The sequence below is a fragment of the Vicia villosa genome, linkage group LG4 (assembly GCF_029867415.1).
Source record: "Vicia villosa cultivar HV-30 ecotype Madison, WI linkage group LG4, Vvil1.0, whole genome shotgun sequence".
Taxonomy (NCBI): Eukaryota; Viridiplantae; Streptophyta; class Magnoliopsida; order Fabales; family Fabaceae; genus Vicia; species Vicia villosa.
Genome location: NC_081183.1, coordinates 34,013,848 through 34,039,127, shown reverse-complemented (window position 1 = coordinate 34,039,127; position 25,280 = coordinate 34,013,848). Strand labels below are relative to the sequence as shown.

At 37.8% G+C, this 25,280-nt stretch overlaps 1 protein-coding gene across 1 annotated transcript; it reads right to left on the bottom strand.

The window, feature by feature from the left end:
* Positions 1-788: 788 nt before the first annotated feature.
* On the bottom strand, positions 789-6,495 carry LOC131594696 (squamosa promoter-binding-like protein 1). The gene is made up of 10 exons (XM_058866891.1): positions 5,450-6,495; positions 5,124-5,296; positions 3,927-4,513; positions 3,751-3,825; positions 3,551-3,658; positions 3,342-3,459; positions 3,069-3,210; positions 2,848-2,998; positions 2,061-2,696; positions 789-1,509 (listed from the first exon to the last, which is right to left on the bottom strand). Exons 1-10 carry the CDS (start codon positions 5,947-5,949, stop codon positions 1,054-1,056), a joined length of 2,946 nt encoding a protein of 981 aa, XP_058722874.1. The 5' UTR covers positions 5,950-6,495; the 3' UTR covers positions 789-1,053.
* Between the last annotated feature and the right edge of the window lie 18,785 nt (positions 6,496-25,280).

Sequence of the window (25,280 nt, the reverse complement as noted above, 5' to 3'; positions counted from 1 at the left end):
TGAACATCATTTGGCATGTCATAAATGTCTATTTTAACGGTGTGAAACCCTCAATTAAATTTAAGTTCAATGAGTACATCCCTCTTGAAGATTTAAAATACATACTGCAGAATCTCTTACCATACGGCGACAATCGAAAAATTGTGAAGTTCGAGTATCGTTTGTTGTCTGTTGACAACGAAGGGAAGATTGAGTTCAGCAACTTTAAGCTGAAGACAGGTGCAAATTTAAGAGCTATGTGGAATATTTTTTTCGTTTAGAAACAAAAGTTCCGATATAGATGTATGCAACAATTGCAAGATCGATCGAAGATATTATAAAGATGTTGCAGCGTCCACCTGAATATTGAAATGTAATGTTTGATCTATACTAACATCACTTATGTATTGCTTTTTTTATATTATTAATGGAATTTTTATTTTGTCAACCTACACCTTTCTGATTTTTATGTGTTACTGCTTCTAATATATTACGAAAATGCAACTATGTATTATTTACATACACCTTTCTGATTTTTATGTGTTACTGCTTCTATATTACACAAATACAACTATGTATTGTTTGCATACATCGATGCATTTTCGAATGTAACATAACTACAAACTTATGGCATGTTTCAAATTCAGCTTAGGTTGTATGTTTTTGGGTGCGGCCGAAAATAAATCTCCAAAAACTAAAACATTATTGTATTTTCATATGGTGTGCTAATAATATATATGATGCATTAAAAAATTCCTTTTATAATCTAGAGGGTCCAAAATTTGAAAATATGACTAACCAAAAAATCAACAAGAGTGTGTGGAAAGAATAATATTTTGAAGAGAAATTCAAAATGAAAAGAAGAAAATAATACGAGGTGTCTTTGGCTTACTATATTGTCAATGCATATATATATGACCTAATAACCTCATTATATTTGATAGAAAGCATAACTTAAATTGTTTTTGGTTAACTACAAAAACAATAAGTGGTGTACATCCAAGAACCAAGACTTTCACTTTTCCAATGAAGAAAAAATGCAGGCCTAGTGCAAGGAACTTCTTATAAGAAACATTACATTGAACCATACTCCAAAGATTCCCAGCTGAAAGGCTGGAATACATAGTAAACTCTTGGGGAGCTTTTGAAGAGTAAAGCCACACAGACACATACAGCTGCAATCGCGACCATTGACAGCATCGCCGGCCTATAGACAAGTGCCCTCCTCGTGCCGCCGATGCCGCTGCTGTAGGCCAGTTTCTGTTGGCAAAGCCCGCAATGATTTGGCATTGTTGCAATATTTTCTGTATTGAAACTGGAAACTTTTGATGATTTATGTCCGTCTAATTGCTTCTTTGTGTTTCCGTCTACAAGGGTGCCTGGGATGTCAACCACATGTTGAGTTGGGTTGTTCTTGGTTGTTTTTCTCTGCACAAGTTGAATGTAGGAATAGTGGCCCTTAAGGGATGCATAGTCGTTGGGTGTTAAACCTGTATTGTCCTTGGCACTTTTCCATGCTTCAATTCCAACCTGATCATGACACAGATAAGTGTAAGAGATTTTGTGAGTATTAAAAAAAATTAAAGAAAGAATAGCAACTCGGATGAACCAACCAAGGTTCAACCCGGATCGACTAATTCTAAGAGACCAAGAACTACAGATATACAACAACTAAACTTTATCCCACTTAGTGAAGTCAGCTACATGGATCAACTTTCGCCATAATGTTCTATCCATGACTACGTAACACTAACATCTATGGAAAAAAACGTGTTTGTGTCCGTGTCAGACATCGACGCCATCACTTGTGATTACATTTAACTCGTTTGTTTTTTCAAATTAATATTGGTGTTGACGTGCCAGTGTTGTATCCGGCGTCCGTGTCTGTGTTCTTGCTTCATCCAGGACCATATTTCTATCCAAATCATTAATCTCGAGGTCTTTCTTAATAACCTCTCGTATAGCCTTTTTAGGTCTTTCTCTTCCTCTAGTTTTATAATAATAGCTAAACTATTTTACAGATATAATAGCTAAAATATGAACTACAGATATATGATGCATGTCAAAGTGTTAAAAATTACCATTCCCGGATCATCGGTTAACGCATCCAATACAGTCTCATAACCATTCATACTTGCTGCAACATGAAGGGGCGTCAATCCAGCAGGCCCAACAGCATCAGGTCTAAACAAGAATCTGTCGGGGGATTTATTGACTTGCATCTCTTTACTATCTCCGCCATCTGACGCCTTAATTGGCACAAAGTTTAACAGTAGTTCCACCATAGGCCTGCAATTTCTCTTTACAGCTTTATGCAGAAGGCCCATGTTTAACAACGCAAGCTCAGCAGAGGTATGTTCTCCAGTATCAACTTCGCCTTCAAAGATAATGTCCAATAGTTTTTTCATCACAGCGCACCAATCATGATCCATAGAGAAGCCAACAAGCCATGTGTAGCGATTAAAGTGAAAGCGATCTTGAACAGGTGCCGCTGGCCCTAGCCTATATTTCACACGGATTCTATGAAGGAGCCAACCCATTTCTTGTACGAAATTCATTGCCCGGGTCTTTTCTTCCATTAATTTAGCTTTTATCTGGATGTCATCAGCGGTCTCCGCTGCTTCAATGACAGTTTCCAGATTACATATCTCGGAACAAATTTCAGGCTCGGCAACTATGAATGGAAAGGAACAGCTGCCGAGACAATCATCTTCGACCTGAAAAAAGATTTGAGTAAAAATTAGCAAATCAGAGAGAAAGATGTAATAACTTCCAAAACTAGCAAAAATCACTTCGGAAAATTTAAGCAGATTTTATTTGGTTGAAAGAGTACCACAGAAAAAAAATTATATAAATATCGTAAATTACCTCAATAAACCCTCTTCCGGACATATTTGGTATACGACACGAGAAGCTGAGATTCTGAAGCTCGTGATGTCCAGTGGCTGCACCAGAACCATCAATCAAATCATAACACCTATCCTCTACCAGATACTTTCCTTCGAGTGCGCAGAGTATCCTGAAATCAAGAGGGAAGACTTAGCTTTTTGCCTCTCAAGTCTTAAACGAATACAGTGTTTGAGAACTACCTTGCACTATTCAAGAAAAGGTTTAACCCTTTCACCGAAAATTTTACGTCTGTACTCGCGGAAACAGCGAGGGGCTTAACGCACAAAATCTGACAATTTTCCTGGCTTCCAAGACGCAATGGCATGTCCAAGAACACCTGACCTGCACGAGATAAACAAGAAATAAAAGAGATATATTTCAATCCAAGTAACGTAGTCGGAGATTATAATGATAACTGAAATACAATCACGTGAGAAGAACGGATGCAACACAAACAGAAAGAGGGAACAAACCATTATACAGAATAGCTACAGAGTTCCGCACTCTTGTATATATCAACCCTATTCTCCAAATTGAATCATTCGATGCAGCTAGAAGCTTTCTCAAGCTAGATCCCAGATTATAGCATAGCTGCAATATGAAGTGGTAATAAGCTCATTCTGATTTATATATTTGATGGTTCCATTCGGCAATTTAAATACATTATTATATCAAATTATACCTCGTCCCATGCGGAATTTTCTAGCCGGAGACATATGGTTAAAATAATACAGCCTGGCCTTATATAGCTCTCGATCTCTGTGGGACTGTGGGATAACCAGCTAAGGATCTGGTGCTCAAAAAGAAATATTAATCAAACACCGTATAGAAAAGTTCCCTGAAATTTTGGTTTATACCGAATAAAAGGTAGGGGAAGAATACCTGTGATCGAAGAACATCAGGGAAATCATTAGGATCCTTGCCAAAGAGTTTGAAAACAATTCGATCTGTTCGACTCTGAAAACATAAAACAGTAAATAAATAATATGTCAAGAGATGAAATCTTCGGGTAGCCATCATAAAACGAAGTTACACTCAGAATTCGATCCATGAATCACCTGGCCTTCCCCGCTAGAACTAGATGGCGACTGGGTGGAGGTTGAATCTGAGTTTCTACTTGTCTGTGGTGGACTTGACTTGAGAGATTCATATTGTACAAATGAAGGATGATCATGAGATCCAACCCCAGAAGCCACGTAAGGACGAGAACTTTCGGGGTTCTCAACATCCTGCGCGTCGTCATATACATTATTCAGGTCAATATTGATTAAACCATTTCTTCCGGCTGTAGTCTCAACGGCAACTGGTCGAGGCGGAAGGCCAACACTGCTTGAAGGTATACATTTTGGAGCCGTGTGATTTGAAGGAACTGTCGCACACTGTAACCTGGATTCAGGAGGGTCCTGGTGGATTAGATTGTTATTCATTTTGAGGGAAGAATCGGAAGGTCTTGGTGCTTCAGAACCAATTGGATTTGTGTTTGGAACATTTTGTGCAGCTCCAGATGTACCAGCTTTTACTAAATTTTGAAATCCTTCCAAAAATGACGCTATATTCCTTCCGTTTACTGCACCAGTTACACTTGCGAGGTTCCCAAGTAGACGAGAAAGAACATCTGAGTTTCCCAAATGATCTGCTTCGTTTGCTGCAATTTATAGAAGGTATAATAATGTGGAGTCAAAACCAACATGTCAATGACGAAATTCAAAATAGTTGTAGATAGCCGTAAGTAATAAAAGTTCCAAAAGAAGATATAACTTGAATTTGAATACGCTAGAAAGGAAACTTGGAAATATTCAACTTTTCGAGAATTGATTTAGCTGAGCACAATCACTATGACACATTTTGACCAAATATTTCATACCAATCACAATTTTGGCAAATAAATTTTAATTATATTCTAACTCATTCGGTCACAATAGCAGCCAAAATTACGCCGCTATTGGCTGCAATACTACCTAAACGCAAACAGAGCCACAACGTTCCGGCTGCAAAACCAACTGTGGCGCACCAATTTTGCTACAAAAGTTGCAGCACTACAGCACTCAAGAGCATCAATTTTACTAACAACCTCACCTCACGAAGTTGTTATACTTATATATCCATGCAGCACCTTCACCCATCTTGGTTGATTCTTATTATTATCAAACCTCCTCAATCCGAAGAAGATTTAAAGACAACAATATAAACAAACACTATCTCAGTTCATAATGTAACAGCAAAATACTAAACTACAAATGCAAGACACAACTCACACTGCATATTGGACAGTATCCTTAGTATACTCGGCAATAGATAGCTAGTCCCCCTTTCTTCAATCGGAGAGCCTGCCGCATCGAGATGTACCTTCCTCCTCCTGATATTGTGACCTAAAAGACGCCTACGACAACTTCTCTTCCCTTCATCAAACTCTTCAAGAACATGAAACCTGTCATAAATTTAAGAAGTTGCACCAACTAAGGTGCTAAAGTAAATGTTCTGAACACAAAAAAAAACACATTTAAACCCGGTTTCTAAAACCAATATATCATAAATCCGATTTCTGCTCCATAAGAAACTATCTTTTTATAAGCTAACTGACCTGCTACACTGCTGACAAAACCGCTGCATAACATTTCCCACCAGCGCTTTACTAGCCTTAGAATGCACAACACAAACTTTATGACGACGATGATAATCCTTTGCGTTACTAAGATCCGCCCTACAATCCTCCACCTGACAAACTGCCCGATTCGAAGTAGTAGTCACCGTAATCTTCGTTTTCTTGCCACTTCTTTCCTCCCCTTCCATAATCGGGTAAACTTGACCCCCAAGATTCAAATTCAGAGAACCAAAATCATCATTCACCTCCAACCCTTCATCGAAAAAACCCCTCCTTCTCTTCTCCAATTCTCTACTTCCTTCACCCGAAACCAAATTGTTCGAACCATCAACATTTTCGGGATCAACCGGGAAAAGTTGCCGATTCCTACAATCTGTTGGCACTGAATTCAGTTGCTTAGCAGTGAAAAGATCACCATCCCATCTCCAATCATTCAAATCCCACTTTGAACTCCCACTTCCAAAACCACCACCCTGCATCTCTGAAACTACTGGTTCATACAAAAACTGATTTTTTTTTTCACTCAAAATTTAGCATCCATATGTCAAAAAAAAAAAAAACTTGCTAACAAAATTTCCAAAACCCAGATTCCAAATCCACAAAACTAAAATACCCAATTGAACCAATTACATAAAAATTCAAACTTTAATCATCAAACAACAAAAACAACAAACATGGATCCAATTCCAAACAATTGCTACTTACACAAAACAAATTAAACTGAATTCATAGGAAAAAAAAACAAAGGTGTATAATTGCAAAACTAAAGCTTACAGGATAAATTGATAATAATCTAAACCCCAAAATCAAGTGAATTTTTGAAGGTGATTTGGAAAAACAGAAAAGAAGTTGAATTGAAGAGAAAGAGAGAGATAGAATAATAGTAATAGGAAGTGGAGGCAGAAAGAAAGCATGCGTATAACGAAGGGAAATTAGGAAAAGGTTAGGAAAGAATTTGTGGAAAAATGCTGTTTCTGTGCTTAGGCAGTACTTGCCTCTTCCTCTCTTTCTCTCTCTTGTTTTTTACAGTGCTCTTTCTCTCTCTAGAGTGTGATGTAATAAATGTTTTTGTGTTATTTATTATAATTCTTTATTATTATTATTATTATTATTATTATTATTATTATTATTATTATTATTATTATTATTATTATTATTATTCTTAATTCTTAATAATAATAATAATAATAATAATAATAATAATAAGAAATCTATGTGAAAATGTGGTCTTAATATGGCTCATTCATAATGTTTCATTTGAATCTTATGATATAATATTCCAAAAAAAAAATGTGGTACTTTAAATGGTAAAACAGATTTTATTTAATAACAATAAAATTTATTAATATTTAGATAATAAAGTAGTTAAATTGATTGAGATTAGGAGTGACAAACGAGCATGTCCGCTTTATTTAAATCCGTTTCGTAAAAACTAGCGAAAAAACGGGACGGACATATATGAGGGTGCGAGTCTAAAATTTTGCCTGCTATGTAAAAAAGTGAGGGCGGAACAGGAAAGGTCCGTGGACATTGAACATTTTAGGCCTAAAAATAGTAAAATTGTATGAAAAACCCATGTCCTCAAAAGCACGAAAAAATGGGGCGGGTGGACACATTAAAGTGAGCGAACCTAAAACTTTGTCTCATTCCGTGAAAATGTGCGTACAAAACGGACATGCCTAACAGATCGGGTCTATTTTACCACCCTTAATTTAGACGAAATAAATAATAATATAATAGTAAAAAAAATAATCTTTGATCGAAAAAATAATAGTAAAAAAATAATTATTACCTTCTCAATAGTGTAAAGAGATAGATACAAAACAAATCAATATTACCAATTGTTAATTTGTCTAGTGGTGATTAGCGCGAGACTTGATAAGAAGGATCACGATTCGATCTCCCGCAAATTCCGATCGAGTGACCGGACTATACTGGTGGTAAAAAGCTTGAAAAAACAAGTTAATATTATAAATAAAATACTTCATATAAGACAAAGAAATAGAATTGATTTTAGTTTTTAATCTAATTTAATATATAAAATTAATATTTTAACATCAACTTGTAATTACTCACATGGAGAATTTAAGATACATGAATCAAGCGTTTAGACTCGAGCGGCAAACGAGTTTTTACAAAGAACGATATTCGAAAAATAACGAGTTCGATTCTTGACAGAAACAACGTTTGTTCAGTGCACGTGCCTCCGTAGCACGAATCGGATTAATTGATCTACTATGTAAATCGGAAATTAGTAGGAAAGAAAGAAAAAAAAAAGAATTTAAGATACATGAATTCAAACCATAGGCATCAGTGAAATTAAATTCTTGCTTTTATAAATTGATAAGTACATTATAAAGTTCTAAAATTTATTAAAATACTTTCCATACCAAATGTGAATAATTGTTAGAATTAATCTCCATTATCTAAAAAGAAATTGTTACATCCGATTACATTTTGTAAATTTATTATATAATATATGTATTTTTTTTCAATAGATTCTTCATACTAGTTTTTTGTTTTGAATAAAGATTCCTCATAATAGTTCAACAAATTTTTAATCATTTTTATCAAAATATAAATAGTAAAGTACGTAGTATATTTAATTAAAGGAAAATGAATTGTACTACCCAGTAAACTTAACTTATTATATAAATAAATAAATGGCCATTGCATGTGAACCGTTTTTGTTGTCTTGTTTGTTTCCCTTTCCCATTTATTTTTCTATATTCTCGTTCTATTTTTTTAATACTATATATTGCCATTTTATTATTTGAGTCGTTTCTTTGAATTTTTTTACTATTGCCTTTGTTGAAATTTGAAGTTGGTTTATGAGGACTTTAGTTTTTGGTTTCACTTTGTCTTTTCCTCTCCTAAACAACTTTATTAGTGATCATTTAGTCTCTTTCTCCACTTGTTTTCTTATGAATTTCTTTTGAAATTTGATAATGGAGTTATATGGTATATCATAAGTTTAAAAGTTATTCCTTTTTATAATTCTAAACTTTCTTTGTTATAGAGTTAACATATTGCTAATGATTAATCTTATACGAATTCTTACAACAACCATTATAGAAAGTAATCAACGGTAATTCTTGCACAATTATTGAAAAACACAATCAATTTTAGAGAGAAATATATGATAGAGAGAAAGATAGCATAAGATTTTTTTGAATTTATTAGATTTAGTTCATTACTTTGCTCATGAATAATAGATAACTATATATACGAGCCATATAGTTAGTTACATGACCAAGAGTTAGTTACTCTAACTAATTATCTTAACCACTTTAACAACCATTCTAACAAACTGTTTAAAAGTAGTTATTGATTTTGAGATGAAAAAACTTTAAATTTGGCCCGAAACTCTTGAAACAAGTGACATATTTAGTATCTATGTGGATATTAAACGTAATTTTATTTATAAGCATTAGCATTCAATAGATGGAGACTTGGATTTAGTAACAGCTAACACCTTTCGAATGTCAAGTCATATCAATATAACATATTTGAGGTAGCTAATCCAAAACAAGTATTAAGAATGAAGAACCGTCAATATTAAAGTTTAAGCACGATTACATAACATGTTGTGACCGTAATTAATACATGAGTATAATGATGACTTACACCTAACCCCAACAAAAGAGAATTAGGTACGCTTACTTATTGTAGCTCTAATGTTAAACCCTACAAGAAAGAGGTTGAACATCATTTGCAGCAATCCTTCAAGTAACATTTTTGTCTTTGATGTTCCTGTCCTTATTCTCTCTTGTTGAGATTTAAGGTTGTAGTGTTATATTTAAGGGTTTCGCCCTGAGATGCGTCGCCTAGGTATTACCTTTGTGTGGTGTAGGGGTTCGTCCTTGTAATAAGTCATGTGCACAATGTCATTATCCCTCCACCAGTTATGTCGACCAAGTCATACCACAACTTCCTAGAAAGTAGGCAGTCGCCAACTTTCCCCTGTCAAGAGGGAGCGGTTACCATCTCCTAGGATTTACTAAACCTTGGGCCCAAAGAGCCTCTACAAATACCTCTCACTTAACAGGAGAGAGGAGTCAATAAATTACACATAATACCGCATAATACATAGTCTCTCATTTCAAATGAGTTGGCTTCTCTTACCATTATAAACACCATTAACATCACCATACAAGGCCTCTCGCCACTACAGACAAGTCCTAACCACCTTAACTATTATAAACCTACTAAGGCCCCTAAGTATCTCCTACCCTTATAGGGATACCACACACACCTGTACTTTTTGACCAATACAGTGGCGCCTACCATAGGGCCTAGTAAAACTAATATGGGTCGCACCTTCTTTTACAATCACCATATTCACTATCACCCCTGCTCATGTACCCAGACATTCTCAGCCATGGTTAACAAAGAGAGCACATTCCCCTACGCTTGAAGATAATGGGGGAATCAGTGATGCCAACGCCACGACAAGAGATACGTTCAGAATTAAATCCTAGAGGACAACGTTCGTAATATCTGATGACGCCAACAAGAGACCAATCCCTCAAAGGAGATGAAAGTGTTAGATCCTCATTCACTTTTAGACAAAATATGGGAAGCACCTATCCCCTTAGGATTCAAGTCTCCCTCCATGTCCCATGGTTTGCAATAATCAGAATGTTAGCAATACTTTGAACTGTTATCCCTTGTGATTAGACCAGAATTACCTTACAAACACTCTTTAATGATTCTTCGCCTACATCTCTCACCTAGCACTATTTATGGCCATGTGCTTTTCCTGTTTCGTGAATTTTTTATGAGAGAAACTCCAACTCTCATTTTGAGACGACACCATCTATTTTATTGAGATGCTTATTGTTGGAACCCTTATTCAAGGAGTTTCAATCCCATACCTCTTGAGCTAGTCTTTACTAAGTCTCTAGACATTGGCTTAGTAAATGGATCTGCTAAATTATAGCTTGTTCATATATATGTTAGTGAAATAATTCCATCCTTAAATAATTTTTTCATGAAAGAATGTCTAAGACCTATGTGTCTAGACTTTCCATTGTATACTTCAATGAATGCTCTAGCTAAGTTGACTTGGCTATAAAAATGTATCAACACTTTTGAAACATTATCTTTATCCAATAGAACTTCCAACAGAAGGTCCCTCAACCATTTAGCTTTTTGACTTGCAGAAGAAAGAGCCACAAACTCTGATTCCATGGTCGAAAGAGTAATGCATGTTTGTTTCTTGCTCTTCCAATAAATTGCACCTCCAGCTAATATAAATATTCACCCAGTTGTAGATTTATGATCTCTAACACTTAATATCGAACTCGCATCAGTATATCCTTCTAGTATAGTATGAAACATACCATAATGAAGACCAATATTTTTTGTTTTAAAATGATAGCTGAAAATCCTAGTGATGGTCTTCCAATGTTCACCATTTGGATTTCTAGTAAATCTACTCATCTTACTAAATGCAAATGTTATGTCGGGTTTTGTGCATTGTATTGAATACATTAGACATTCAACTTAACTTGCATATTTCAATTGAGCCGCACTCTTACGTGTTAGAACAAGATTTGTTCTGATCAATATTCTGTGTTTTGATGATAACATTGTGTATGAATTTTGTATAAGATAATGTGGTACTCTAATCCTTTGCATTTTCTATTTCAGGAAATATATAAAGAGTATGCACAAATCAGCGCTCAGAAGCAACTGACTCAGAAGATTCTGGATGGCTTCATCAGAACATGCTCTGACAAGACATCAGAAGATGGTCATGCAGAATCAGAACATGAAATGGAAAGCATCAGAAGAATGGAAGTCAGAAGAACAAGCTCTGAAGTTCTGAATGGTATCACGCTCAAGCTCTTCAAAGTCAGAAGACAGAAGATGCTCTGCACCAAAGCTGATGGCTCTGATATTCAAACGTTGTTATCTACAAAATATGAGTCCAGAAGAAAGTACAAGATGAAAGGCTGTAACGTCTAATCTCTGACTGACAAAAGGAATGTTAGAAGCTGCAAAAGGCAAAGTCAGTAAAAGCAGCAAAAGCAAGGCTCGAGGTAGTTGACAAAAGTGTGAAACATTAAATGCATCGTTGTACTATTCACGCAAAGCATTAAATGCTCCCAATGGTCATTTCCTCTCAACGCCTATAAATAGAAGTTCTGATCAGAAGCAAAACATAACACTTGTGCAAATATACAGAAACGCTGTCAAATTCAAAAGCTTACGAACTTCATCTTCAACCTCACAAACTCTTGTAATATTTAGTGAGTGTTAAGTTTAGAACTTAAGAGAAATATCACAGTTGTGATTACAGCTTTATTAGAAGCAAATCTATACTCTTGTAAACTTTATTTTTACATTGATTGTAAAAGGATTCCTAGAGTGATCAAGTTGTGATTTTTAGACTCTAGAAGACTTAGAGGTTATCTAAGTGGAAAACCATTGTAATCAGTTGGATTAGTGGATTAAATCCTCAGTTGAGGTAAATCACTCTAAGGGGGTGGACTGGAGTAGTTTGGTTAACAACAAACCAGGATAAAAATAATTGTGTTGATTGTTTTTATCTTCTAAGTTTTTGAAGTTACACTTATTCAATCCCCCCTTTCTAAGTGTTTTTCTATCCTTCATTACATTTTTCTTTTCAAGTTTGACACTAGAATCGAATGGAGCGTTCACTTCCTTAAAGTGTAAGTGTTTGAACTTATCCAACATTTTCTCAATATAACGTGTTTGACTAAGTTCATAACCCTTACTATTTTATTTTACTTTGATCCTTAAAATTGTGTCAACTAGTCCAAGATCTTTCATCTTGAATGTGGAAGTTAGAAACCTTTTTATTTCTTAGATTTCATTCATCTTATTGCTAATGATTAACATGCCATCAACATATAGACAAAGAAATATGACAATGTTTTCACACACCTTTGCATATAGAAACTTGTCGCAAGAATTTGGAGTAAATCCATTTGAAAGTATGATTAAGTCTAAATTTTAATGCCATTATTTTGGTGTATGTTTTAAACCATACAAGGATTTGACAAGTTTAGATACCTTTTGTTCATTTCCAAGAAGCATGTAACCTTCTGGTTGCTCCATCTAGATTTTTTCATCGAGATCTCCATTTAAGAATGATGTTTTAATATCCATTTTATGAACTATAAGGTTGTTGACGCAGTAAAATGGCAAGCAAAAGATTGGAAGTATTACAGGTTTTATCGTATCCATAGAGAACATTGTAAGGGAAAGAGTGTCATTCAACGGTTTCCGCATTTCTGAGCTTGGGTAAAAATGAATTAAAAGTAAAAAAGGTATAAACAGGAAAATAAATACATTCTTCGGAGAGAATAACTTATCAGGCAAGAATATACGCTACTCGTCACAAACTTAAACCTATCGATCAGTAGCACTCAACCTACAAAACTCCTCAAAATCATCACGTATTGCTCACCTCAATGTCCATTTCTACAACACCTATGAGACGTATCATAACCAAGGTTATTGAAATTCTGGTATCAGATATGTGATGTCAAATGAGATGTCACGACACAAATATCTGTTGATAAAGTTTATGGAGCCAGATGGCAGCAGTAACGAAATACAGTGCAGAAAGGTAAAAGACACAAGGAATTGTTTACCTAGTCCGAAATAACCTTCCTAATCTGGGGGCTACCAAGCCAGGGATAAAGTCAATATACGATAGTATCAATTTGAAGTTAAACTCCCTCGTTTACAACTTCTCACTTAATCACTACCCTTCCTATGACTTCTACCTAATACTCACCTAGGTATGAGGCCCTCCTCTAATCACCACAGTCACAACCCATAACAAACACCACAAATAATTAAAAGTAGAAGAAACTCTTCTAAGACGCACAATTCTCAATGCTTAAAAGCTTATGGGAACTGACACTACTCTCCTTGCTTAACAACTTTGTAGATTAAACACCATTCAACACCTACAAGTTTGTGAATGTACAAAACATGGAACTTACAGCACAACTAAAATAAGGATTCCTAGAACCCTAAAAATACAAATATCAGTTCCACTCAAAACTAGGTTTAGGCTAGTCTATTTATAGAGTTAGTATTGACTTAATTGGGCCTAAAATCGCAACAAGGAGGTTGCACAAAGTTTGTTGCTTGATGGCGCTACCGCGAAAATCAACAGAGTCGCCACTAACATATTTATCCTAAAAAGGATGGGAATGCCAGCAAACCACAAAACAAAACAACGGTCTCACGACCAGAGAAAAAGGGTAGGGGAGTCGGTTACGCGAGGGGAAGGTATTAGCACCCCTCGCGCCCATCGTACTCGATGGTATCCACGCTTGTGTCTAAAACTATGGGTGCGTAAGAAAACTACGCTAACCTGGACTAAATTGCATGCAAAATGTAGGGAAAAGAAAGAATTGTACTCGCACGGGCCCTACCCCGCTGCCTACGTATCTGTTTTGCAGAATCAGAGGTACCGTAGCTCGGCTAACTAGTTTCTGTTTGTTTTGTGTTTTTTAGGTGAACGAGTTACGTTCGCACTCCGCTGCTCGACCTTTGGAGACTTATGCCTGGGAATGGAGCGGAAATAACAAGCTCTTAAGAAAAGAAAATCAAAGAGTGTGGTTTGTGTTTTAAAGAATGCATGAGGAAGACCTAAGCTAAAGGGGAAAGCTTGCTACCTAATGTTATCATACAAAGGGTACAAGTCTAAGCTAGCCTATCAACCTACGGGGAAAAGGGAAGGCAAACAAGAGTATCACACAAACGAGCTCCGCTCGTAAAGCAAACAAACCAACGGCGCTGGCCGAATGGTAGAAAAGCGGTCCCGCCATAGCCAAGGGGAGCGAATCACCCGAGTCAACCAAGCATTAGACCTCGCGAAAATAATCGGGCCATAGACATGAGGAGCGAGTCCCTCTCAACAACCAAGCCGTCATGGATCTGAAAGGAAAACGGTGCGTGCGTACACCGAGCGTCAACATCGAGCGACGCGAGCTATAGGAAATGCGGGGGTCCGGCTGCATGAACCTTTTTCCTGACATACTCGATAACAAGAACTTGTGCAGGTTCAGAAGCGAGCCACGCGTAGTGTGCGCATACTGAACAGACTCGATGAGACTAGGCGGGGGTTGATTGCTAACCCTTTCCGCATGCCTTTCAAGAGGACTTAACAGAGTGCCATATAGGACTTATTACACCGTGACTACCTGCCACAAAGCACAAATGTAAACACACCAACAAAAACATAGCCTCTTTCGAGGGCTTGGCCAGATGCATGTCTAAGTCCTACTTCTCATGTTAAAGGATGATGCGAGAAAGCGATAAAGTGCGGGAAAAATAAAATGAAATGGGATCAATACCAAACGGATGATGATCCGTAAACTAAAGCGAATATAGTGAAGAAACTAGGATCCCGCGAGCGAGCTAGCAAAGCAAAAGCAAATAGTCAGCACACCGATTAGCCACGAAAGCACACAAAGGTCGACATGCCTGTCGAGCATAATCAAAATACACCTGCAAGAGGAACAAGAAAACCAAGCAAGCAGATATAAAGTAATAGGAACGTGTCTCCAAGATGAGAACACGAAGCAAGTGAATGAAATCGCATCCCGCAAGTAAAGCGGGACACTCACATAATAAGCATCGATCGGTGACCGTCCAAAAAGCCTCGGACACTAGGACATAAGTTAGAGATAACAACATATCGCAATCGGAATTGCGTTATTATACTACAAGCTAAATTGAAAATGGATAACAATATAAGATGCAGAAATATGAGACAAGTAACCAAAACATAACGACAATGACACACGCAAGAAAGTATAAGAAACATATCAAACGCACATCAAAACGAACGATAATCACACACGAGTAAACGCGCACAACAAACATACCGGAAGCGAGCCAAAATACAATCATGAAGGACATAAAATTCAGCAAGATAAATCAATCTATCATAAAGTACATTCTACAAGCTTTTCATCGATATAAAGAACGCGCAAAACGGATACTAGTCAAAAGATATGAATTTTTGAAGTTAAAACAAAGAACACAGCCGTAACCGGTTACGGCGTGGAGCATAACCGGTTATGCTGCAAACAGTAGCACAAACAGGGAAAAACACGGGTTCGTAACCGGTTACGGACAGGAGTGTAACCGGTTACGCTGTGCACAGAAGCAAACAGGAGAGGCAAAACGGGTTCGTAACCGGTTACGGCCAGGAGCGTAACCGATTACGCTGTGCACAAAAACAGCGTAACAAGGAAAACACGGGTTCGTAACCGGTCACGGTCTGGAGCGTAACCGGTTACGCTGAGCACAAAGTAAAAAAACAGCAAGATCAACATTCCAAGCAATTCAAATATGCATCCATCAAGAATTATGATCAAGCACGAATTAAACTCGATTTGCACAGCATTATGAACATCAAACAACCACAATTAGGCATCAATCCATATAGATTTCAAGTCAACATCATGGATTATTAAACAACAAATTCATACAAGCATTGTATCAAACACATAGTGCACCAAACCTGTATCGACATGCAATTGCAAGCAAAGTATCGATGAATCTAACATTTAATCATCATCAACATCAATTAAGCATCATCGACAAATAGATATAGCATTCGAATCATGTTAACATCAACAATTAAGCACTTAATTCAAGATTCGAAGGCTTACCGGATGAAGATCTAAACCGACGCGCGAATACGAACACGACACGAACGCGAACACGAACGAAGTCGAAAAACGAATCCGGTGATAGCGAAAGAGAGGCGCACAAGACTAGAGGAGGGGAGAGCGAATCCGAACTCGAGATCTTGATCTTCAATCCATGTTGCTCTTGATTCTTGAAGAAAGATGATGAATATTAATGAAAGTTTTATAGAATTTGTGGTTTTGATCCTTGGAAATTGAGAGAAAATTGAGAGAAAGTGTTTATGAAAATTTTTGGTGAATTGAAATTGTGAAGTCCTCTCCCTCATTTGTGAAGAGCAAAAAGTTTATATATTGTCAACGCGAAATGTCCAAATTGCCCTCGGTGCGTCTTATTTTGGCTCGTTTTTAAGGAAACTCGGTTCGGCTCTGAATTCCGGAACGAAACCAATGTCACTGTGAAGATGACCAAATTCGTGACTCGTCGCCGCGAGAATCAACTCAATCCGATAAGCGGTGAAGAAATTATGCGCGTTTGAATGACGAGAAACGCCGATTCATCTGGCGCGATTGTGCAGAATTTTGTGAGTACCGCTTAAAGAACTCGATAAAACCCTATCTTCGGCTCAGAATCTGAACAGGCGTGTGTGACGAAGAATCGAAGCTAACGAAATTTCCGAGAGAACACCGCCGGAATGGACTTCATACGATAAAAATCGAAGAAGTTATGAATTTTCAAACTTGGCGCGACATACTCGAAAACACACTTTTTACCGAAAGAACATGACGATCCTTAAAATGTTGGGAATTCTCGGTGCATAATCTGTCGACGGTCCGAACATATGAAATCTTGGTAATGATGGCACGAAGTTCCAGTTAAATTTTTGAGCGAACCCAACTAGCGGATTAGGAGATATGAATTTTCTGAGATCCGAAACCCTATATTCAACACTCTTTTCTTTATAAAAATCCAATTAATTTTCCAATTTCGACCACTTTCCTCAAAGAGTTGGCTTCCGAGCCGAACATGAAAGTTGTAGATATCATTGAAACAGTCGGGACCACGAGAGAATTCATCTCATATCACCTTTCAAACGGTATTTATGAATTTTCTCGTACTTCCGCCGCTTGAACCATCTTTTACATCGCATCTCTTTAAAACCACAAGAACTCCTTATTGTTATTTTTTCCACTTTTCGAACGACGAAATAAAAGTCGCTAATAACTTATAGCTCAAATTAAGAGGGAAAATTTTGGGGTGCAACAACATCCCCTATTCAAACTTCTTGTACCTAGCGAGTGAGAAACGAAAGTTTCGAACCGTTGAGGTGGAAGGAGATTGAATACTATAATGAACTCGAAAATTTGCACTCTTGATCAGTAGAAGATTCCATCTTGCAATAAGAAGGAATGTACCACCCCGCAAGAAGGGAGAAAAAACCTCAATTGATTTGGATAATTAAGTAGCTCCAACTTGCGATAAGAAGGAACAGGTAACCCCACAGGCAGGGGAAAAGACTTCAATTGATCTGGGAATCAAGAGAAGGCACATCTTCGAATGATCTGGGTATCAGACGTAATAGATGTCTTCCGAACAGGAATCGATGATAGATGTCTTAGTCGATCTGGGAATCGAAAGGAGATATTCTGGTTAATCTGGGCATCAACGGGTAGTAAGTATCTCTGGTCTGGGTACCAAGGTGACATCTCCATCTGATGCAATTAAATCATCAGGCAGATATTCCAACTGATCTGGGTATCAACGGCTTGCTCCTTCGTAAGATCGACGAGATCCGGAGGCGGTTCCCTCAACTAAAAGTCTGATTTATCAGGACAGGAACAATATCTCTTCCGAACTGTGTTCGCCGGGAAAGGAAGTCTTTAAACTGATCTAGGCTCGATACTAGAAAATAAGTAGAACAATCCTCTTCTGAATGACAAAGTCAATCAGGCAAATATCTCCATCTGATCTGGGCATCAGTCGCTTGCTCCTTCGTAAGATCGACGAGATCCAGAGGCGGTTCCCTCAACTGAAAGTCTGATTTATCAGGAATAGGAACGGATATCTCTTCCGAACTGTGTACGCCGGGAAAGGAAGTCTTTAAACTGATCTGGGCGCGATGCCAGAAAATAAGTAGAACAATCCTCTTCTGAATGACAAAGTCAATCAGGCAGATATCTCCATCTGATATGGGCATCAGTGCTTGCTCCTTCGTAAGATCGACGAGATCCGGAGGCGATTCCCTCAACTGAAAGTTTGATTTATCAGGAATAGGAATAGATATATCTTCCGAACTGTGTGCGCCGGGAAAAGAAAACATCTTCAACTAATAGTAAGCATCAGGACTGGGCAGACGAGTTCTTCTTCTGAACAAAAATAAATCGTTAGGACGTAGATATTTCCAACTGATCTGATGCATCAGCAGGCTTGCTCCTTTGGAAGATGGACAGAGATCCGGAGGCGGCTCCTTCAACTGAACTGGAATCAGGATAGGAACAAATATCTTCAACCGATCTGAGGGCATCAGGAATAAGTAAGCCTTCAACTGATCTGACGGTGTCAAGATAGGGAGACAAACTTCTTCTGATTTGAACATCAGGATAAGCGCCTGTAATGATTAGGCGAGTTGCCCTCTGGGAGGCATTTGAATATCTTGATGACTTTCCTGTAGAAAGAAACAAATATGATATGATTTATGCATGATGCATGTATGAATGTTGTTTTATGGAGTAGTATCCCGATAGTGGAAAAAACTACACGCTTAAAGAATGCAATGCGAATGATGCATGATTCGAATATCGCCTGGGGAAGCAACGGAGGAGCACTGAATTGCTGAAGAAGTCCTGGAGAGAGCATGGAACTCTACGGGGAGGACAAGACGAGTGACCAAGGGTCACAACCTGCGGGCTGACAAAGATGGATCAGAAATCTGCTGGAGACGATCAAATCTGGATGCGAGCTCTGTTTGGGGAATAAATCCTGCTTGGGGAATACCCTGGCAACTTCACTGGAGAAGCAAGTTCTCGACACACTAGGGATAAGGAGATAAGAGCAAGTCATGGAGACAACTCTGATGCGGGAGTAACCAACTTGCTTGTGGAGGACGCACTCCGTTGGGGAAATCCTTGCCGGAAACAGACTCTGCTGAGGATGCATGCGAATTTCTGCTGAGGATAGACTCAGTGGGAAACATGAATACTTCTGCATAGGGATCCGCTGAGGAGATAATAAATCCGTTGGGGATAGGGAATTTCGTGAAGGATAGAAAAACACTTAGAAAGGGGGGGTTTGAATAAGTGTAGTCTAAAAACTTGAACGATAAAAACAATGTGCACAGTTATTTTTATCCTGGTTCGTTGTTAACTAAACTACTCCAGTCCACCCCCACGGAGTGATTTACCTCACCTGAGGATTTAATCCACTAATCGCAACAGATTACAATGGTTTTCCACTTAGTCCGCGACTAAGTCTTCTAGAGTATCCTGATCACAACCTGATCACTCCAGGAACAAATGCTTAGACACAAGCTAAGACTTTCTTAGAGTATCCTGACCACCACGTGATCACTCTAATTACAACTGCTTAGACACAAGCTAAGACTTCCTAGAGTATCCTGATCAACACATGATCACTCTAGTTACTTACAAATTAATGTAATCAATTCTAAGAGTATTACAAATGCTTCTTAAAAGCTATAATCACAACAGTGATATTTCTCTTAACGTTTAAGCTTAATCTCACTAATATATTACAACAGCAATGTAGTGAGCTTTGATGAAGATGAAGTTTCTGAGCTTTGAATTTGATCAGCGTTTCAGCAAGTTAATTGTTAGCAAATCGTCAACCTTGCTTCTCATCAGAACTTCATATTTATAGGCGTTTTAGAAGATGACCGTTGGGCGCATTTAATGCTTTGCGTGTTCCGTACAGCTTTGCATTTAATGTTTCACGCTTTTGTCAACTACCTCGAGCCTTGTTCACGCTGTGTCTACTAACGTTGCCTTTAATAGCTTCCAACGTTCCTTTTGTCAGTCAGCGTAGCCTGCCACCTGTACTTTCTTCTGATATGATGTTTGTGAATATAATATTTGAATATCATCAGAGTCAAACAGCTTGGTGCATAGCATCTTCTTGTCTTCTGACCTTGAAGTGCTTCTGAGTGTGATACCATGAGAACTTCAGTGCTTCTGCTTCTGATCTCAAGTTCTTCTGATGCTTCCATAGACCCATGTTCTGATTCTGCCTTGACCATCTTCTGATGTCTTGCCAGACCATGTTCTGATGTTGCATGCTGAACCTTCTGAGACAAAGCTTCTGAGCGCTGATTTGTGCATACTCTTTATATATTTCCTGAAAGGGAAATTGCAATGTATTAGAGTACCACATTATCTCACACAAAATTCATATCCTTGTTATCATCAAAACTAAGAATATTGATCAGAACAAATCTTGTTCTAACAATCTCCCCCTTTTTGATGATGACAAAAACATATATAAATTATATGAATTTGCGATCAGAAAGAGCAGACGGCTAAAGACAAATTACACAACTATAGCATAAGCATGTGAATATGTCTCCCCCTGAGATTAACAATCTCCCCCTGAGATGAATAATCTCCCACTGAAATAAATACTCGAAGAACTTTAATAATAAAAGACTTCCCTGATTATTTCGGTAGAGACGATCACATAAGCTTCTTGCTTTTGATAATTCATAGCTTCTGACTTCTGCTTCCTTTGGACAGCTTCAGAACTTGAATTTCTTTAGATTCCTAGAACACTCACAGCTTCTGATTCCTGCTTCCATTTAGGACAGCTTCAGAACTTGAATTTTTTTTTTTGGATCTTTAGAACATTCACAGCTTCTGATTTCTGCTTCCCTCGGATAGCTTCAGAGCTTTGAATTTCTTCTTACATCACTTCATGCTAGATTGTATCAAAACATTGTTGAATGTACCAGAGCATCATCAGAGCATCTCTACATCCTGAAATGTTACAGAACAAAACTAAACGACAAAAGTCAGCATGAATGAGTTAGAACATAAAGTGTGTATCAGAACACAAAATATGTATCAGAGCCATATAAGCCATATAGAATATATCAGATCCAATAGACAATGTATCAGAGCAAATAGACAATGATTTGGATCATATTCTATTATCAGAATTTCTGATCATTCTTCCTTCTTGCTTCTGATTCTGAAGCTTCCTAGCACTCAGCTTGCTTCAAGAATCCAAGAACTTGATTCATCTTGTTGCTCATCTCGTTGCTTCTTATGTTGATCTTGAATCTTCGATTCCTGCAACAACACAACTTAAAAACATAGAACTTTGCAAGTTCTGTTAGTAAAGCAACTGATTAAATCAAATCATTTATCACATATTTCTCCCCCTTTTTGTCATATCATCAAAAAACAGAAAAGATTCAGATACAAACAAAAAGAAATACACGGAGGAAAAAAGGATGATTTCATTGAAGTTCAAACAGCAGGTACAGAAGTACACGCAGAGAAGGAAGACAAGATGCACAAAAACAGATGCAGCAAAAGCAAAAACAAAACAACACAGACTCAATCTAAGACGACCCTAGCCTTGACAAGATCTTGGCCAGCATCTCTTGAACCCCATTGTTGTATCCTTCTTGCCTCTCCATGAAAGCTCTAAACTCATCCTGTTTCTTCTGAATATCTTCCAGAGTTCTTGCAAGACAAGAAGATTCATCAGAAGAAGCTTCACCGCTTCTAACCACAGGAATAGCATTGTGATCTGTATCTTCCATAGATAGATCATTTGCAGGGATTTCCTCAACAGGAACTGATTCAGCAACATGATCTTCTATATCTGCTTCTTGCATAGAAGCATCTCCATATTCTGCAGCAGGAATTTCCGAATCTCCATTCTCAAGTGCCTGAAGAATGGCAGCAAGATTCCTGGGAGCAGAAGGACCTTCAACTTCTGGTGGGTCAACAACTTCTGGAATGACCAAGCTTGGGTCTTTCTCAGAAGGGTTTTCCCTCAGAAAGTCAAAGAGGGTCTTGAAATCCCCGAGCAGAACTGGATATTGAGGTATCCAGACCACAATCTCCCTGCAAGGGTTAGCTTCCATTGCAGCAGCAAGTCTTGCTTCTTCCATCTCATCCACAAACTGCTTCTCCTCAGCAGCAACACAATTTCTGAGAGGATGGTAGTATATACCATTATCATCCTCCAGAAGGTAACCAGGGTAACCAGGAGCAGCAGCCACTAGTCTTTTCTGTACTCCCATTGCTTCTACTTGAAAATCCTTGCGAAATCTTCTCCAGAGATTTCTTGTAGAAACATCGTCCAGACCATTTAGAAATGCATCCTTCAGAAGGTCTAGACTGCTAATCACCTCATGTCTGAAAAGTTCCAGGTAGGTATAGGGTTCAGGTTCAGGCGGATTGAAGGTGAATTTGTAGTCAGGATAGAGAAGACAGTAAGGTTTGGATTTTCTGGTAGGTAAGGGATGGGATATAAAAGGTGGAGGTGCGGTGGATGAGGAAGAAGGGATATCTGAGAGAATGATTGATGAAGATGGAATATCAGAAATGATAGATTGAGAAGAGGATGGAGTATTTGTAAAGGGAATTGGTGAGAAAGATTTATCAGAAGGAGTTGGGGGAAGAATACTTAAAGGTGTGGGGTTTAAAATGGGAGAGGAGAAGGATGATGGAGAGGGATTTGGTAAGGTGAAGTTTATTTTTGGTTCAGATGGAGGTGATTGGAAAGATGGTTTAGGGACAGAAGGAGGTGGAGTAAAAACCTGCCTGGAGGTTTGTACAGAAGAAGAAGATCTGGTTCTGCGAAAGGAATCTCTGATCCTTTTATCTCTTCGTTCTTCAGAGTCCACCTTGTCAGGATCATAGGTGACTCTCAACTTCTTGGCTTTCTTAGCCTCATCTTCTTGGGCTTTTCTTTTTAGCCTAGCCTTTAGTTCCTTCTGATCCTTCTTCAGAAGATCAGCCTTGGACGGAAGTACTCTGCCACGGATCCAAGCAGGATCAATATCTGATTGCTTCCTAACACAATCTTCCAGGTAAAGCTTGACAACCTGATGCAGTTCTTTTTGAAACAAAGATGCAAAACCTTCAACAGCAACTCTTCTTGACAGAATGTCAGGAAAGCTTGTGCACACAGAAGGTACATTTTGAATGAGTTCCAGTCTGAACAAATCCACGCCATTGAAAATGGGACCTTGAACTACTCCAAGAAAATGGGACGCATTGAGTTTTCTGATGGAGTCCAGCACTTTGCTTTCAATCAGAATGTCTGAAATCATTCTTCCAAAAGGAATAGTCGTTCTTGAAATATGAGGGTACTTCGCCCTTTCGTCTTCTCTTGACTCAAAGATAGAAGTCTTCAGATTCTCAAACAAAATATGGGAGATGTTGATCTTAGTCTTTTTGCCAATGCAGAAAAGAGTATACTTGTGATCTGGACTGATGTAGGAGGAGGAGAGCATCCTCTTTCTATGGTGAAGGGAACCCAGAATAATCTCAGCCCATACTTTATAAAACGGCCTTAAGGTGCCTGTGTTATTAGAGTCAATTCCAAAAGTCTGAGAGATTTGTTGTTCAACTTTAGACCAATCAAATGATGCATGTCGAAAACCAGTCCAGCCTTCTTCATCATTCAGATTGTACAGCTTCCTGATGAGCTTTTCAGTGATAACCACTTCATGCCCTAGCACGAATGAAATGATGGCAGTTGGGGTAACCGTTGCATGTACCAAAAAATCCTTCACAAGTTCAGGATAAATTGGACCAACCAATCTATCAAGATACTTAGACCATCCTTGCTCAAAGATTCTTGCATCACACTTAAAGCCATTTGCTTTTAGGTTGTTGATGTCCACAGCAGATTCACATAGAACTTCCAGTTCTTTCGTGGGTATTAAGCATGTTTTCAATGGAGCATACTCATATTTGCTTAGAAGGATCTGTGTAGAGGTGAGCTTTTCTTTTGAGTTCGATGAACAAGAAGATGAGTTCATGATGATTATGCTTTGAGATCAAATCAAAAACAAGGGTTTAAAAAAAATGCAACGAAGGGGATGCACAAGAGAGAGAGAGAAAGAGAGAAAAAAAAAGAATGAAGATGAAGCGGGTTATTTAGAATATTTGAAAAAAAAAAGAAATCATTATGCATTTAATGAGAAATGACATTAGGAGAGAGAACATGGTAAATGAAATGATTTAACACAGTTACCTAGGTCGGCGTCTTTTCAACTGCACGCTTTGTACTAACTGCACAGACACGTGTTCACCATCAGATAATGGATGACAGCTGTAGAATATGAATAGACTTTACGCCTTTTGATTCTGATCACTGCTTCTGATTGTCATTCTTAAGAAATGATCTGGTTCTGATAGGATCATCTTTCTTCCCAAGAATCACATCTTCTGAATGAGCTGAAGCAAGTCTAGGTGATCTTCTGACTGTAGGTTCTTCAGAGATTCTCAGATTCTCTAAAGATGCAGCAACTTGATCTTCTGATTCGGTACTTCTGAGACTGCCAGCTTCTGCAGCTTTGCTTCTTGGTTCTACTGCTTCTGATATATCAATATCAAAATCTGCAAAATTCTCAAACTGCTTTGGTTTTTCAAGACCAAGCTTATCATCAAACCTGATATTGATTGATTCTTCTACAATCAATGTTTCAGTATTGTATACTCTGTAGCCTTTAGAGCGTTCAGAATATCCAAGAAGGAAACATTTTTGTGCTTTGGAATCAAACTTACCAAGATGATCTTTAGTATTCAGAATAAAACATACACATCCAAAAGGATGGAAATAAGAAATGTTGGGCTTTCTGTTCTTCCACAATTCATAAGGAGTCTTATTTAGAATAGGTCTGATAGAGATTCTATTCTTAATATAACACGCAGTGTTTATTGCTTCTTCCCAGAAATGCTTAGCCATATTGGTTTCATTGATCATGGTTCTGGCCATTTCTTGTAGAGTCCTATTCTTTCTCTTTACAACTCCATTTTGCTGTGGAGTTCTAGGACAAGAGAAATCATGGGCAATACCATTTTCTTTGAAGAACTCCTCAAAGAATCTGTTCTCAAATTCGCCACCATGATCACTTCTGACCTTTATGATTTTGCACTCTTTCTCAGATTGGATCTGAGTGCAG